The sequence below is a fragment of the Callorhinus ursinus genome, unplaced genomic scaffold (assembly GCF_003265705.2).
Source record: "Callorhinus ursinus isolate GAN/ISIS: 27379988/994484 unplaced genomic scaffold, GSC_fseal_2.0 scaffold24, whole genome shotgun sequence".
Lineage (NCBI taxonomy): Eukaryota > Metazoa > Chordata > Mammalia > Carnivora > Otariidae > Callorhinus > Callorhinus ursinus.
In genome coordinates, this window is record NW_027397086.1 from 5,979,226 (window position 1) to 5,996,652 (window position 17,427).

The 17,427-nt window shown below is 42.2% G+C and overlaps 1 protein-coding gene across 2 annotated transcripts in view; it reads right to left on the reverse strand.

Annotated features, from left to right (window-relative positions):
* PBX3 (PBX homeobox 3) overlaps positions 1–10,388 on the reverse strand; it is a 205,940-nt gene extending 195,552 nt beyond the window's left edge. For both annotated transcript variants that reach the window (XM_025888466.2, XM_025888464.2), the window contains exons 1-2: positions 10,072–10,388; positions 9,058–9,131 (exon numbers count right to left, since the gene is read on the reverse strand). In XM_025888466.2, the coding sequence (XP_025744251.1) occupies positions 9,058–9,131; positions 10,072–10,271 (274 nt within the window). In that variant the 5' untranslated portion in view covers positions 10,272–10,388. The remainder of the gene's footprint in view (positions 1–9,057; positions 9,132–10,071) is intronic.
* Positions 10,389–17,427: the final 7,039 nt, after the last annotated feature.

A 17,427-nucleotide genomic window follows, 5' to 3' on the forward strand; every position in this document is an offset into this window, starting at 1 on the left:
CCAGTACTGACAGTTAATCCTAAACCTAAGATCCAATGTAAAGGAAAATAAAATATTCCGATATTACTTGGTTTAATTAAAGATATTCATTATACACATACCTTTTAACGGACAAACGCTCCTGATCAACATTATAAATAATCTGGGCCAACTGCAGAGTAATGTCTGTGAACAATTATCACAAAACTAAAACATGGATAGCTGTCAGTTGGTGGCAGAGTTCTTGCTTTCATAATAAATATAAAATCAATTTCCTGTTCTAGTTCCTATTCCAAGTTGAAAATGATATATCTGACTATGAATTCCAACTACCTTCATCCTTACTGCTTTTTTTTTTTTTGAAAGAAGTGTGGGGTGAGAAAGAAACTTATGAGACCACCTAAGTCAATTCTTCTTCATTTGAGGACACTAAGATAGTAAAGGTATCTACATAACATCACATATAAGCTTGCCATTTCACTTACATAAATTCTTTTAAATACAGTGATTTCCCCCCATCAAATGCCTATCAAGTATTTCAGGAGTCCCTCTTGATAATTTCTCTATAAATTCCTATATGCAAGGCTTTTGTACATTTGAAAACCTGTAAAAACCTTTCATTTAAAAAATAATAATATGCAATTTCAAAAGCTTTTTGTTCTCATTTCAATCAAAAATAACTTCATACACTTTAAATGAAATTTTGCGAGTAATCATAGACTAATGAGGATTCATTGATTTAACTAGTTCAGGGAGTCTGAGAAGGGAATGAGAATTTAAAGTAAGCAAGTTATCTCATTTAGAAGACCAGCTAATATGCAGGTACACTAAGTCCTCTTTACTGAGAAATGTAAATGTCTCAGGAGAGACTCTCATTGCCCTCTCTTTGTGCACATTCCTAACTCCTATTAACATTAACAGGCACCACACACGCACACAGAGGAGATGCCAGCCTTGGTAGTGTGTATGCATGGCAGCTGTGGTGACTAAATAACCCATATGGCTCTGAAGAGAAGGTATGGTTTTACTAGGTCTAAAGTCCCAGCCACAGTGGTGGAATTCAGCCACGAGAACCAAGCCTCAATATAAATGCTTTATCCAAACTCTCTCCTATCTAACCACAGCCTGGTAGCAGTTAGGGCAGGGTTTTGCAATTCTACCTCTAGCAGTGGTTTAAAAAAAAAAAAAAAAAAAAGTTCCATGTTTGAGGAAATCTTAAATTCTTCAAGGGCCCAGGGAAGTTCTGTCCTCCTCCCAGACCACGACTCCAATCCGCGTATTCATTCATGCATTTCCCCCACAAAATACAGAAAATCACACAGGAGCTTTACAGAGAGAAAAATCAAAGGTCTGGCTTAAACCACCACAGTCAGCAAAATCAGAGTCAAGTATGAAACTCAATCTTCAACATGAAAATCAAAAAATGCAGTGATCTTCTATAACACATATATGCCGAAATGTAAATTCCACAGGTGTGTAAAGTGCAGAGTATAACCACTAATTCTAATTGTTCCTGCTTTTAGGTATTGAAGTCACAGTCTTAATGCTCATTTAATATAGTATCCTGATGCCCAGGTCAACAACTTATTCCTTCTTTCCCTAGTGAAGAAAATATTCTTGTGAAGTTCAGTTTAGTGAAGACATTACTGCACAAACACACACACACAAGTTTACACTCTGAAAAGAGGTGATAACAGTTTACTAGCCATGTTGCCGAAATTAGGCTTTAGAAAAAAAAGACTAGACGACACATAATTCTTAGTATGCTTTCATATAAGAGAGTACAATAAAAACTTCCTATTTGTATCTCCAATTAGGTCAATTAATATTCAGAAAAGGTCTGTAACACCATGTTTCAGTAATCATAAGAGGGGGAAAAAAATACAGCAATGTTCTAGAAGCTTCTCTAGACCTTTCAATCAATTTTATTTATATGCAAAACCAAGAGAAACTAAAAAAAAAAAAAAAAAAAAAAAAAAAACAAAGCTCCTCCTGATGCTAAAGCTCTCAATTTACTGACAGGCAAATGGCTTCATGCTGCCACTTAATCTCATTTCTTGCATAATGCCCTCTAATTAGCATATCAAAGTGAATTAATACTTCTAGGGCATTAGCAATGGGGAAATCTGCTCCAGGCTCACAATAGCAGTTAAGAGAGAGCCAAGAAATCCTCAAAAACACCACAAACCACTTTGCATTGCAAAACTGTTCAATTTATTTATCCTCTCTCTCTAAACACTTTTACCGCACACTGTTTTACTACTGTTCACCAAACAAAATGATAATTGCCAAAGTTACCAGCATCTGTAATGCCTGTTTAGAATCTTAATTTAGATTATGTTGCAGATAATTTCTATATGCAACCATTTGTTCTATTATAAATGTTAATATAGAGACAGTGGAAATGTTGACATTCTCAATTAGTTAATTTGAATTTGAAATAAAATTTTATGGGATTTTAAAATTTATGAATTTTTTAATGTAAAAAGCCACCTGCTGGACTCTGATGCCTAAGAAATGTGCTTTGAAAACTGGATGTATCACATAAAACAAAACAAACACAAAAAAAATCATTTTGCCATAACATATGTTGAGTCTCCCAAATAATGGTTTAAACATCGTGAGGAATCATCAGCATTAAAAGGATTACATTGTATACGAAGTCCTTAACACAAAAGGGGTTATTGTTCAAAATGGCTTTTTTTAAAGCAGTTAAACTCAAGAAAAAAAAGTACAAAACTTTTAACAATTATTTTTATCCATAATTAATTTTAATTGTCTTCAGTCCTATCAGCTACTATCATGTAGTCTAAAAAAAGAAAAAAACAAAAACAAAACCATGCCACTTCAACTTAACACATTCTATCACACAATTTTTTGCTACAGATACACTCAAATGTAGTACCAAAGCAAACTACCGTTATCATCAAAAACTACAAACATATTATATTTATAGAATACGTCTATAAAAAATAATAAAGAAGAGATTCTGGTTACTATTCTACCTACAAGGGCAATAATTAGAATTAAGTTTGAAGATTATTGAAATTTATTTGAACATGTTCTATGTCTGAAGGCATAAAAAGATGCTTTATTTTTTCAGTGACTCATTCAAGCATTGCTTATTAATTTATTTGCTAAATATAACAACACTATCACCTAACTGTGATAGCAATTTGATTAACTTCTGTAACTGTAAAAAAATCTGATAGCCGGTCTGAGAACTTCCACCAACTTACACTACATAGTGATGTAAATTACTTACTCTCTTCATACTTAAAGACTCAAATGGCCTACTGAAGTAGAGCAAATGCTTGAAAAGGTCAACATGAGGGGGTGGGGGGTGTGCAAGCTTTGTTAGTCAGTTACTACCTAAATCATGCTGATCACACTGATAAATGGCTAACACAAGCCTGCTGATAAAACAAATAAAACATTATTCTCATAGTGTCAATACTGAAATAATAAATACCTAAAGATGTCCACATGTACCTGAATAGAGGAAAAATAGTCTAAAATCTTTATTTAATTTTATGTGTTTGTGCTGATGTTTTAAGTATTTATTCTGAATAGATACCTCAATGGTATGAGTATAAAATAAAGTGGTGACTGATTTAGGGTGTGGTTCATGAAATGCGGTTTCAATTCTTTATGACCATACTTCATATAACAGAACTTCATCCTGTATAATGCCACCATAAAGTATCAAAATATAAATACTCCAAGTAAGATGTTAAACTTAAATCTGTCTTGGAAGAAAACTTTTACAAAATTTATAAATAGAAATCTAAACGTACAAGTGAAATTAATTAAAAGGGAAAAGGATTATGGTATGAAAGATGTACACAGATATATTTTATGAAAGCTGATGAAACACTAAGCTCTTTAGGGCAAATCAGGGCTTCCTTTGCTACTGTATTAATATACTTCTGATTAAGAATAAAATTATGTAAATTAATAAAATAATATAGTAAAGTCCCAAGCAAAAGACCAAAAGTACATCAATCTGTAATAAAATGAACTCCACTAAAACTGAGGCATGAAAGAATTACTTGCACAGATCAGGTTAGTACTGACAAGAGGTTCAATATATTTTTACTGGGAAGGAAAAAAAAGGGTTTTAAGATATCCCCATATTTTTAAAATAATATAATACTTGATACCGTAGATCATGAAGTTCTAAACCAGTATGGTAGGAGGATTTTTTTGTAGATTTTCTATGAATATGTTGCATGTATTGTCTTAAAAGGATGAGAGAGGTAGAGTAAGAAAGTTAGCAAAACACCACTCTTTTACATCCTCCCTCAATACCTCAAGAAGCTACAATGAGTTATACAAAACTACAGAAATAGAAAAAAAATTCAATGAAAATATTCTTAATTGCTTTAAGGAAAAATTTGTGATAAAGCAATATAATTTACAACATTTCTAAGATATCCTCACTTTATATTTTTTCCTGTTTAGTTATTTAATATTTCTAATGTAAACAAGACATAATGTGTCTAAAACGGATATGAAAGTTAAAATGTTAAAATAATTTTGAAAGGGTGGGAGTTACAGAGAAAACAAGACTGGCCAAGTGTTGCTAGCTGCTGAAAGTGGGCAATTAGTTCATGGGGGTTCAAGTTTCTCTTCTCTCTACATGTTTTTTACGTTTCCAGTTGTCCATAATAAAAAGTTTTTAAAAAGCTAGAAAGTAAGTTCATTTAAAACACAAAAATGAATCATGTATGGAACGGTGCATTTGCTTTTAGACGTCTGGGACAAATAATGATAATTATATTGGAAATACTGCAAAAGCAACTTAAAAGAATACATGCAATATGTACAATAGCACCTAGTCTCATATATAACAATTTTCACCTTTCCTGTTAAATTTTCACTTCATGGAATATTTGGTTTTTATACATTGGGAATTAAAGAATTACATGGCACTATACAAAGAAAAAGAACAAATTTTAATATTGAAGCATAAAAAAAAAAGAAAACAGAAAAAGACTCCAATGAGTCTCTAAGCCTGTAGGGTCAGAATTAAATAGAGGTTCACTGAGAGCACTGCTCTGTCCCTCTGAAACCTAGTCATACTGATAGCACTAAAGATAAAAGGTTTAATCATATATATCACATTCTAAATGCATATAAAAACTCACATAACAAGCTACATTCTTGATCCAGTTTTGATATCTAAAATTCTTATGACTTGTTCGTGGGGGGGGTGTCCCTTAAAAGTAAAGCATTTTTAATAGTCATTTTCTTCTCCTTAAACATAAAAAATACTTCAACCAGCCCAACCAGCCAAGCAGGCCTTTCTCTTCCCCTGCGGACACCTCCTGCAGTAGAGAAGTTCATTAAGTTTTATGATCTTCCCAAGTCAGTCCTGCTTATAAGCCTCACAAAGGCCACAAATCTGGCAAACCATCATGTATGCCATTAGACATTACTAGTAAATGAACGCTACTTAGGGTTTGTGGTGGCAATAAATCAGAGTTTGGTTGGCAGCTATCAACATAGAGTATTTTAACCTACCATTTAGAAAGGAAAAGGTTGTGTTGATTTTTTTTAATACAAAACATTTTTTTCATAATATGATTCAGATTATATATGAAAATGTTGGATTTTCATTAGAATTTTTAAAAATTCATTTATTTCTCAAAAAGAACCATTTTCTTCATTTGAACTCTCATAATTAAAGGCTTTGGAAAGAAGGCAGATTTGAGAGGATGGAATATTTCACAAAGAAAAATACTTCAACAATCAGATTAAGGTGGCCAAAAAGATGTAAGGGAATGCACCAAAATAAGTATGTAGGTGAGGAGACCTCGGAGCATAAAGGATATTTAATAAGACATAGATGGTAAAATATGACTAAAAAGTAATTAAGAGGAAAATCTTAACATATCAACAATTATTTCGCTGGTTTCTTAGTTTAAAATAGAGAAATATGTTGATTTTAAAGGCTATAACTCTTCAGTTGCTTTCAAACTGCATAAATATCACAACTCAACTAGAGATGACGTTTCTACTCAAAAATAATTGTACAATGGATTTTACAAAAGAATACATTTTCAAGAAAAGGCAAGCACCTCATAGTAAAAGTATACTTTCCCTAACTCCGAACAAGAAAATAATATAATTGTGGTAGATTACGCATTTATCTGTCAGAAGGGAAAAATACCTTTTCATATTTGGTAGGAGAGAAAAAAGATGTTTTCCAAACTAAATCCCTCATGTGCATCAGAACTGGCTATGTTCACTGCCTAATCAGAAACCTCAAACTCTACTGGCAGATATATAAATATGGAATTTTTTTAAAATGATTTTGTCTTATTTTAGGAGAATCACAACTGAAATGACATTATCCACTGAAGTGACAGTTTCCCCCCCCCCCACCTTCCGACTAGTCAACCCCCTACTCCTCCATTATGCAGAATAGAGTCATCACATAATGTTCCGGTTTCTCTTACAAATGACTAGGTAAACTTTCTCTAGATTGCAGAGAATTAATATTTGGATACTATATTATTAGATTAAATAAAATGATCTAAAGAAAAATCATTGTATAATATACATATATTCTACAATGCTTATTTTATTAGTTCAGGATGTTTCCAAAGCAGAACTGTGGGAACAGATGTGGGGAAGAAGGGGGGAGGCCTGGAATTTGCTGCCCCGCTTTCTTTGCCTTGGTAACACTAATGTCTACACAGATGTTTTATTTCAAATCAAGAATACTAGGTCCAGTGTCCCTGTCTCCTTCTAAGACTAGTTTTGGAGGGTGAGGTGGAGCTATGGGTAGTAGGGGAGAAAGGAGAGGAGAGAAAGAGCTTCACCCCCATCAATCATTTGGTACTTAAATCCCATCCCTCTCGAGCTTAGAGGCAGGCAGGAAGATGCCTCAGCCCAGTCAGCCGCCTTTACTCTTTGTCGGCTGCTGGCTTTTTACAAAAGAGATAACGTACAAACTTGAATCTGCTGGCCAAAACATAAAAAGAGGATCTAATTTACAAGTTATCACTGAAAGCCTCAGAAATAATTTTCAAAACACAAAAATTTCCTTTGTCAGCTACCTCTTGCTTCTTAAATAGCAAGAGCCCTAGCAAAGCTCTCTGCCAGTAATCCCAGACTCTGAAAAGACTTGTTTCTTTTTCGTAACTCACCTTTGACATGAGGCTGACTATACTTTCCTTTCAGAATGGTGTAACTAAGTCTTGTGCAAATAAGCAACTAGAGGACTTATGCCTCCTAATTGAATTCTGCCTGCTGCTAAATGTCTAAACAAGAAAAACAGTTTGCTGGGTTTGGTTCTCAAGCTGGCTAGGCCAAAACTTTAAAAAGGCAAAAAAATAAATAAATACAAATAACGAGAAGGGGGTGATAGGGGAAGAATATCAATCCCGTCTCCCTAGTAATATAATGCTGTGTAAGTTGAATCAATCTTAATATTCACAACATAGTCAATACCCCAGTGCTTAGCTGTCAGCAGAAACTGAAGTGGAGCCCTGATAGCAAGAAAATCCTTGGACATTAAGCAACATAATTTACTGAGAATTGTACACTTTTAGGCTTCTAAACTAAGAATCTTCAAGATTTAATGCTTGTCTTATTTTATAGTCAGATAAAAATTATCTACCATTTTAAATCACAATGCTTCCTAAAGGTAGCTAAAAATCAACACAAAGTTAGTAATTTAAAATGCCTGTGCTTTTCAAAATGTAAAATCTATCTTTAAAGGAATCACTCAACATTTACAAACCATGAATACTATGTGAATGATAAGCAGGAAAGCTACTCTTTAAGGATCTCAATATTTTCTGTTAATTATGGTTTTAGCATATATTTTAATAGGTAGCAATAATCCATTTTCTCTTGATTACTTTTACAATCAGAATAGCATTGCAGAGTGAAAAATATGTTTAAAAGGAGGACAATTCTCCTACCAACTAACGTGTGTATTCAGTGTGCTATCATTTGTGCACTCGATTTAAACACAATGACTTTTAATCTTTTAAATAGCATCACTTGTATATTGGATATTGCTATATCCTGGACTTTTAACTCTCTCTTCTATGCCTCAACTTAAAAAACAGCAACTTTATAATACCTTATAGCTAACACACACACACACACACACACACACACACACACACACACACACAACAGTAAAGCTTGCTTAATGCACTTGTTTGCCATATACAGGGCAGATAATGCCAAATCTGAAATAGAGCATCTAAATTAAATTTCTAATTCCACTTGAGTTCCTACTATCACCTCAAGGCTAAAATACTTTTAATTTTAAAAAGTCTAACAAGAAAATTAAATTGAAATGAATTGCCAGAAATTTGTCTGTTTTTGTAGTTTTTATTCCAGCACTTCTATAAAACCTGTCTTCTCATGTGTTCTCTGCTTTGAACACTTCAAAAATTGTTTAACCTGCTAATGTGAACCTTTTTCTACTTTATAAAATATACTAAACATATTTACAATGTAATGACTTCAAGCATAAAATTTAATGAAAGTAGTAATAGATGTAATACATTGTATATGCCTAAACACATCATTACCCTTTCTTGCTCCTTAAAAGTAGCCTTCCCAACTAAAACACTAATTCAAACATCCTACTGGAGTCTGTTCAATTGCATCTATTCTTCGATCTGTGGAGCTGAAGCTTAGGACTGTCTAAGTAAAACAAAGTTCGGGCGATGCTTCTCCCGGGGTCTCGGTCCCTGGCATCCAGTCTCCCGTTGCTCCTTTTAAAAACTGACATACAAACAAGGCGAAAAGGAGCGGGGGAGGGCGGCCGGCGCTCCAGGGCCCCCTCCCTGCCTGCAGCCAGGGGCGGCCGCCTGGGGACAGCGACCCAGCCCCGTCCGCATCTACACTTCATTTTATACCAGGAGCGGAATTGAGAAATCGACTCCAGATTTATTGCAGTTTTTTCTCAAGACCAGGAGGTGGGAAGGAGAGAATGATCAAAGATGGCGGTGCCCAAAAGCAGCAGCTCTCAACTGGAGAGTGGAAGGAGTAGCTCTGACCCCACCTCGGGGGTCTCCAGGCCCACTACGGGGCGCAGCCTCCTACCTGTTTTCTCTTTGATCTCACACAGGACGCTGAAGAGCGCGGGTTTCATTCTGTGACAGTTCAGGGCATGTTTCCTAAAAAACAAATAGCAAAACACAAAGGTATTAGCATCACCTATGGAATAATATGGCGCCTTCCTTTAAGTTAGACCCAAGATTTAATTCCGGCCCTCTATTTTGGAAGGCTCCTTGGAACCATGGCAAGTCAACAGAAACTCAAGTTGACTAGTTAGCGACAGCCCGCAAGCTCCGGCGGCCAAAGATCCAGCCCCAACCAGGCGCGACCCATCTGCCCGGCAGGCAGCTGCCTCGGCGACCGCAGGGCGCGAACCCGCGCGGGGAGCCTAGATAGCGGGACAGACGACGGCGACCCGGGGGAGGGGACGGCGCGGAGGGACTCCCGCGTCCGCCCTCCGCAGGGGGAGCGGGCGCGGCGCCGGCGACCGCCCGACTACGGCCAGCGGGCGGTGACAGCTCGGCAAAGTTTGCGAGGCGGCCCTCCCTTCCCCGAGAACTTGGCCGCCCGCACCCGGACCCGCCAGGGAACCGCCCATCACCCCGCGCCCGCCCGGCTGGGACGGCCGCCCGCACGTTGAGGTCGTCCCGCGGCCAAGTGGAGCCCGGCGCCGCGACTCCCGGATGGAGGAGAAAGTTGCACTTCCCGCAAGTGCGGCCCGGGGCCCTCTCGGGGCGGCGTGCACAGGGTCCAGGCGGGAGGTTTGAATCCGTGGGAGGGGGCCGGGCTGCGAGAGGGCCGGACAGGGGAGGGCAAGAAAACCACAAAACCCTCGTGGCACCAAGTCAGTCCCGTGCCCCGAGAGCAACTTTGCCGACTCCCGCCCGCGTCGAGGGGTGCGGGCAAGTCCCCCCGAGGCCCGGGCAGGAGGCCGATTTGCGGAGAAAGTTCCCTGCCCAGGGCTGAGGCCCCTGCCCCGGGCGCCACCCCGGGCCCCGACTCGGCCGCGGGCCCGGCTCCCGCACACACACAAAAGATGCTTAATGAGACGACACCAACTTTGCTTGCGCCTCGTCCAAGCTCTGATCGGTGATGGTCATGATCTGGTGGAGGATGTCGCCGATGTCCTGCTTCCTGCCGTCGCCGTCCGCCCCTTCGTGGCCGTGCGGAGGAGGCGGCAGGGCCATGCCCCCCTGCACCGAGTGGCCGGCCAGGTTCACCCCGGCCAGAGTCTGCAGCATCCTGGATTGATCGTCCATCCCGCCGCGCGCGGGCGGGAGCGGGCGGCGGCGGCGGCGGCGGCTGAGGCGAAGGCTGAGGCGGCGGCGGCGGCGGCGGCAGCGGCGGCGGCGGAGGCGACGAGGGAGGAGAAGAAAGAGGGGGAGGGGGAGGGGGAGGCGGCCGCGCGCTCCCCGCCCGCGCGGGGAGGGGGCGGCCCGGCCGGCGGGGCCCGCGGCTGAGGCGGTGCAGACGGGAGCCCGGCTCTGGCTTCCGCCGCCGCCGAGGCTCAGGAGAAGCGCCAGGCGGAAGCGCCGGGCTCCGCGGTGGTGGCGGAGGCGGAGGCAGCGGCGCCCGCTGCCCTCACGCGGCCGCCGCGCCGCCTCCGCGCCGCCGCGCGCCCCGCCGGGCGGCCCCGTGCAACTTGCTCCTCAGCGCCCGCCGAGTTGCCGGGACGCCCGCCGCCCCCCGCGCCAGCCTGCGCACTCCCCTTCCTCGGCCGCCGCCGCCGCCTCCGCCGCCTCGGCGGGGCGGGATCCGAGCCCCGGCGGCCCCGGGGGAGGGAGCGGCGGCGGCAGGCGGCGGCGGAGGAGGAGGCCGGCGGGCGGGCCGAGGGGAGCGAAGGGGGCGGAGGAGGAAAGTTTGGGAGCGGGCGGGCGGGCGCAGCGGGGCGCGGAGCCCAATGGAGGGCCCCGGCGGGCCGCGCGCCGGGCGGACAGCAGATTGATGGGGCGGGAGAAGTCGCCGCCGCCACTGCCGGAGCCGCGCACCCTGCCAGCAGCAGCCGCGGACCGGGCTCGAAGGCCGCTCGGCTGAGGGATTGACAGGCTGCCAGTGCCACTCACTCACTGCGGCCCCAGCGCCCGGGGGGAGGGGCGGGGGCGAGAGGGAGGGCGGGGAGCGCTCCGCACGCTCCGCCCCCGAGGGCGGCGCGCGCGCTCATTGGGCTTTGCGCCTCCCGCCGCCGCCACTGGCACCGCCCCCGAGTTGCGGCCGGCCCTCTTTGGCCTCTGATCCCCAGCGCTCGAGAGCGCGCCACCGGATCCTCACGCCTGGTCGCGTCCTCCGCTCGCGGGACAGGCCGCCCGACCCGCAAACGCTGTGCCCGCACCCCGGCTCCTGATCTGTAGTGTTAACAGTCATGGGTGCGAGGAGTTGTGTATGGGACACGGAGCAACTCGTTCCAAAGCCACCCATGTGCTTTCCCGCAGCGCCGCGAGCTTCACGCCTAGGACAGCGCCTGGTACATTTTCCCGCTCTTCCCGTCAGGAGGTGGTACCCTCAGGGTTCCGGCTGCCCGTCCCAGACCAATCGTATTGCGCTAGGAGCCGAACGGGGCGGGACAGAGGCAAGAAAGCGCTGTCCCAATTGGAGCGTTCGAAATGTCCTGGGCAGAGGCGGGGAAGCGGCGGATGGTGGCCCCGCCCCTCCCGGGATCACCATAGTAACCGAGAGGGCGCTGCTTGGAGTTGGCGCCAGCGCTCAGGCCTTGCGCTGTCCCTCAAGAGGTGACCAGGTAAGGTGGGAGCCTGTTGTCCCGCATGCTTCATGTCTGCTCTGAGCGGATCTGAGTACTGTACACTTTCTCTTGAAAGGTGAGCATAAGAAAATGTGTCACAGGGAAGTGGCTCCGGGAGGAAGGAAATGGCCTGACATCCAGGACCAATTCAAGCCTTACAACACTTAACACACTCTGCAATTCTTGGTAATCCAGGGATTACTCCTTTGGCAGGGTTTGCTTTTAGCTGCCTCCAGATGGACCAAAGCTGCAAAAAACGAGCTCTTTATTACAAAGATATGTTTACTTAAGGATAGACTGGATTTCACTTATCAACTTACCCCATCACCATGAGTCATTTAATGTTGGGGACCCCAGTCACAGATTTTCATATCCCTAACACCTTTTCTCCCATTGCTCTCTGTCTACAAATGACTAAAGTCTCACATTATTTAGGGATCTAGACTTCCGGCTCTTGTGGACGCTTGAGCTTTCTCTTAACCTGATTTTCCAAACAGCTTCAACATGTTTTCTCCATTTGAGATTCACGGAGCTCATTCTAGTTGGGTCCTTTGGTTAGGTGGTTCTGAAAAGTCTTATTCCTTCCCCAAACACAGTAAGCTGTCTTATTTGAAACCAAAAATAGGGGTATGAGATATGAAAAATGGCTCTTACTCTGCAGGGTTTAATGTAGGACAAGCAGTTCTTTACATGCCAGATGGATTCTTGGAATGAAGCAGGCTACTCGGTTCCAGGTTCTTTCCTTCATATGTTGTGTGTACTTTTAAATACTCCCCACTGCAAAACTAATAGCTAACCTTACAGTTAGGCAAGCTAAAATCTTTACAAACTGCACAGCTGCTGGAGAGGGAGTTCCAAACAATCCACTCTGCTTACTTACTTCCAAAGAAGCCCCCTCATGTTCATTAATATTCCCTGCTCTTCTATAGCCCATTCATATGTCAAGTTTCTGATTCTTCTTTCAAGCCCCCATTATGGGTTACTCATAGTCATCATTGATTGGCCTTTCTCTTTATTCTTAACTTGTTTTTCAAAGCTGTCACTAAATCCTTCTACATTTTTGCATAAAGGAGCAGGAGCAAACAGCCAGTCTTTCTCGCAATTCTTTAATGCTGAAGATGTAAAACCACAGAATTCTATCCGAAAGATGCCTTAAGCTCTAAATTCCTTACAGCTCTAAAATTCATTGATCCTGTGACTCACTATCAGGCCACCTTCCTGCCCTTCTGGGCTCATAATCTTGACTAATCAGTCATGAGGATGAAGCTAATTAGCAGTGGGGATTTATGGTTATTTCTAGCCTGCTCCAAAACAATGAGTTATGTAAGCAAAGCAACATATATAAAAATGTAAATAAAATTAAAGAAACACTTAAGCAAATAAAGGCAATTGGGAACTATGGGCTATGTAAGCAAACTGGAACATAAAAATATAAATTAGAATTAAGAAAACAGTTAAGCAAATGCCAGCAATTAGGAATAAAACAACTTGTTAAATGTCTAACACCCACAGCTATTTTATGGCACACACCTCTATAAACCCATGGTCATTCAGTGATGTGGAAATTTGGTATCATAATTCTGCATTAAGTGATTGGATTAGATTGGCCTTCTGCTTGGGAGGTTTCTCTTTTTGTTATTATCAATATGAGTTGCAGTAAAAGCCAGAGGGTCCTAGCGAGGATTCCCTCATAGGCTCATTGACAGTCACCATTGATTTAAAGTGTAAATTCTTTTAGATTAGTTTCCAAGCCCCAATAAACAGTGTCAATTAATTGCACATGTTCCAAGATCTCTTGTGCCTTTGCCAGTTTCTCGTGTAGGATGTTGCCTTGTCTCCGCTCAGCAATCTGAGTCACGTGGTTTGGTGCCTTCACAGATAATAGAATAGAACCTCCCTAAGTACCTGAATCCATCTTTGCTCTTTCTAAGGCAGTGATTATTAAAAAGTCAAGGGAAATGTAATTTACTCTTGGTGAGTGTACATTCATGTAAAGTTAACAGTGACAAAATGGTGAAAACCAAGTAGGGGCTCTCTCACATCCATCCCTTTCCATAGGTTTATATTAACATCACCATTGCCTCTGTCATCAATGTGGTGATCGTCACGGCAGATGCCATTATTGAGCACTCTCTCAGGGTGGGACATTGTGCTCTGTGCTCCCCTTATTTCATCTTATTTCAGTCTTACAATAGCCCTGTCTAGGTCAGGTTATTATTAAACAAGGAAACAGAATGAGAGAGGGTAAGGAACTGACACAAGACCACAAAGCCAGTAAGTCCTGGACCTTGGATTCAAATCTTGATCTGTGTGGCTGCAAAGCCTGCCCTATAAAACACTGTGCAAAAAAACATCATTTAGGGACGCCTGGGTGGCTCAGTTGGTTAAGCATCTGCCTTTGGCTCAGGACATGATCCCAGGCTCCTGGGATCGAGTTCGGCGTTGGGCTCCTTGCTCAGCAGGGAGCCTGCTTCTCCCTCTCCCTCTGCTGCCCCTGCTTGTTCTCTCTCTCTCCCTTTCCGCGTTATAAATAAATAAAAATCTTTAAAAAAATTTTTTATGTCATTTAATCAAGGTTACTAAGTAAAAATCACCAGGCCTTAACAGGTGAACTGTAAATTAATGAAAGTAAGTAATTAGTACTTAATAAAAGGAAGATAAGCAACTCTTTTAGAGGAATCTGGGTCTCATGGCAACGGAGGAGGGAAATGCAGACGAAGCCCAGCCAGGCCATCCTCCATGGCCACCTAGGACTTTGCCTCGCTGCCCACCTTCCCTGCCATGCCTATCTTTGCTGATCTTCATCTGCTCTAAACTCTCAGAACATATTGCCTGAAATATGTAACTTACTACCATACTAAATAGTCCTGTGTTGTTTGCTCTCCAAATCACCTATTAGTTTTCTCATCTAGTTCATAAGCATGTTAAGGGCAAGGTATTTTGAGGTTTGACTACAACTTGGTTGATTTGACTTAAAAAAAAAAAACAGAACAACATCAACAACAACAAAATTTGGACAGCTAAGAAAGATGTCACTTTGGAGAAACTGACTAGATACTTACTCCCAAACATATTGCTCCGTCACTATAGAAATGACTCTTTAGAAGTGGTCTTTACAGTTGCTAGCACATGTGACATGTGACAAATCTTCATCTTCTGAGGCTTTCTTTGAGCAACCAAAGAATCAGGGGGCTAACAGTGCACCCTTCTACAATGTGGTCCTTAAAAGAGAATATTTATTGAAATACATAATTTCTGAAAAGTTTGATAGAAAGCCCCATCTCTCTGTTCTTTCATCCCTTATAGCACCTAGTACAATGCAGTTGTATACACAGTAGGCACTTGGACCCGACACTGTCAGTTGCTTGCCCACTTCCTTCCATACTGATAGAACTGTGATTTTATTCCCATGGCAATATGTTCAGTCTCCGTTAAGGACTAAGTCAACTATGAACATCCTATCCCCTGCCTTCTGAGCTTGTCAAGGCACGGGGATGATGGGATAACTTTCCTATTAAAAATAAGAGACAGACATGGCTCTTTTCTCCTTCCTTCTACCTCTTTCCCCCTTTGAATGTGATTCTGATTCTGGAGCAGCAGTGGCAGCCATCTTGTGATAATGAGGTGACAATATGAGGATAAAAATCAGCAGAGTTTGGTGGTTTATCTCTGTGGTCTCCCTCCTCCAAACCCATAATTCCAGTCTAATCATGAGAAAAACATTAAACAAATTTCAGTTGAGGGATATTCTGTAAAATCCCTGACTAGTACTCCTCAAAACTGTCAAGGTCACCAAAAACAAAGAATATCTGATAAACCATCATAACCAGGAAGAGTCTAAGGAGATATGATGACTAAAAGTGGTATCCTGGATTAGATTCTGGAACAGGAAAAGGGTATTAGGTAGCAACTAAGGACATCTGAGTAAGCTATAGACTTTAGTTAATAATAATGTATCATGGGGTGCCTGGGTGGCTCAGTCGTTAAGCGTCTGCCTTTGGCTCAGGTCATGATCCCGGGGTCCTGGGATTGAGCCCCACATCGGGCTCCCTGCTCAGCGGGAAGCCTGCTTCTCCCTCTCCCACTCCCCCTGCTTGTGTTCCCTCTCTCACTGTGTCTCTCTCTCTGTCAAATAAATAAAGTCTTTAAAAAGAAAAGTAATAATAATGTATAGCTATTGGTTCATTAATTGTAACAAATGTACCATATTAACATAAGATGTTAATAATAGGGAAACAGGGGGCGCCTGGGTGGCTCAGTTGGTTAAGCGACTGCGTTCGGCTCAGGTCACGATCCTGGAGTCCCGGGATCGAGTCCCACATCGGGCTCCCTGCTCAGCAGGGAGTCTGCTTCTCCCTCTGACCCTCTTCCCTCTCGTGCTATCTCTCATTCTCTCTCTCTCAAATAAATAAATAAATAAAATCTTTAAAAAAATAAAAATCTTTAAAAAAAAATAATAGGGAAACAGGGTGGAAGGTATTAGAGAACTCTGTACTACTCTTTTATTCCAAAATAAAACATTTATTAAAAACAAAAATAAACATGGTAAGTGGGGCAGAAAGACAGGAAAAGCCTAGGTGCCTGCAGATATTGTTGACTATCTGAACACAACCAGTAATTGCTTACTCCCAGGTTCCTAGTTATGTGAGAAAATTTAATTCCTATTTTTAAATTCCTATTGGTTTGGGTTTTCTGCTACTTACAGCAAAGCTGATCTAGCACTATAATTACATAAAGGAATGATAGAGGGAAGAATAGCCTAGCATATTGCCTGGTACATAGTAGGAGCTCCTACAGGTTGGAAGATGTTATCTAATAAAAAAAAAAAAATTGCATGATCTTTGCCCCAGGTTCCTAGGAGGTAACTTCTAAAACCTTTGCAGTTTCCCAAGTGAGAGGAGTATCTCTGTTATTCATGAGCCCCTTGGATCACACCTGAGTTTATGCTAACAAGAAGACTCAGGATAGAGACTGACCACCAGAAAGACCAACCATGTAATTAAAGGGTTGGGGATTTGAGCCACTGCATTCTCCCAGGATGGCAAGGAAGCTGGAGATTGAGTTCAATCATGTGAGCAATGAACGACCCAATCATGCCTATGTAATGAAACCCTAATAAAAACTCTGGACGCCAAAGCTCAGTGGAGCTTCCTGATTGGGAACACATTGATGTATCAGAAAAATTATGTGCTCCAACAACACAGGGAGAGAGCATAGATGCTCTGCATTCGGGACCCACTAAGACCTTGACCTACATGTCTTTTCATTTGACTGGTTCTGATTTATATCCTTTATAATAAAACTATAATCATTTCAGAGCTCTTTGTCATTTAGTGAATTATTGAACCTGAGGGGGTCACTTGGGATACCCAAGTTTGTAGCCAGTTCAGAAGTACCGGTGGTCTGGGGAACCTTGAACTTTGGCATCTGAGATGAGGGCAGTCTTATTGGGCTCTGCATTAATTATGTATTGCTGCATAATAAATTACCTCAAAACTTTTTGGCTTAAAACAACAAACATTTATTATCTTAGACTAAGTTTCTGTGTGTTAGGAATTTGGATGCAGCTTAGCTGGGTGCCACTGGCTTAGGGTCTCTCATGAGGCTGCATTCAAAAGTGACAACCGGGCTGTAGTCACCTCAAGGCTTATCAAGGGGAAGGTCCACTTCCCAGCTCA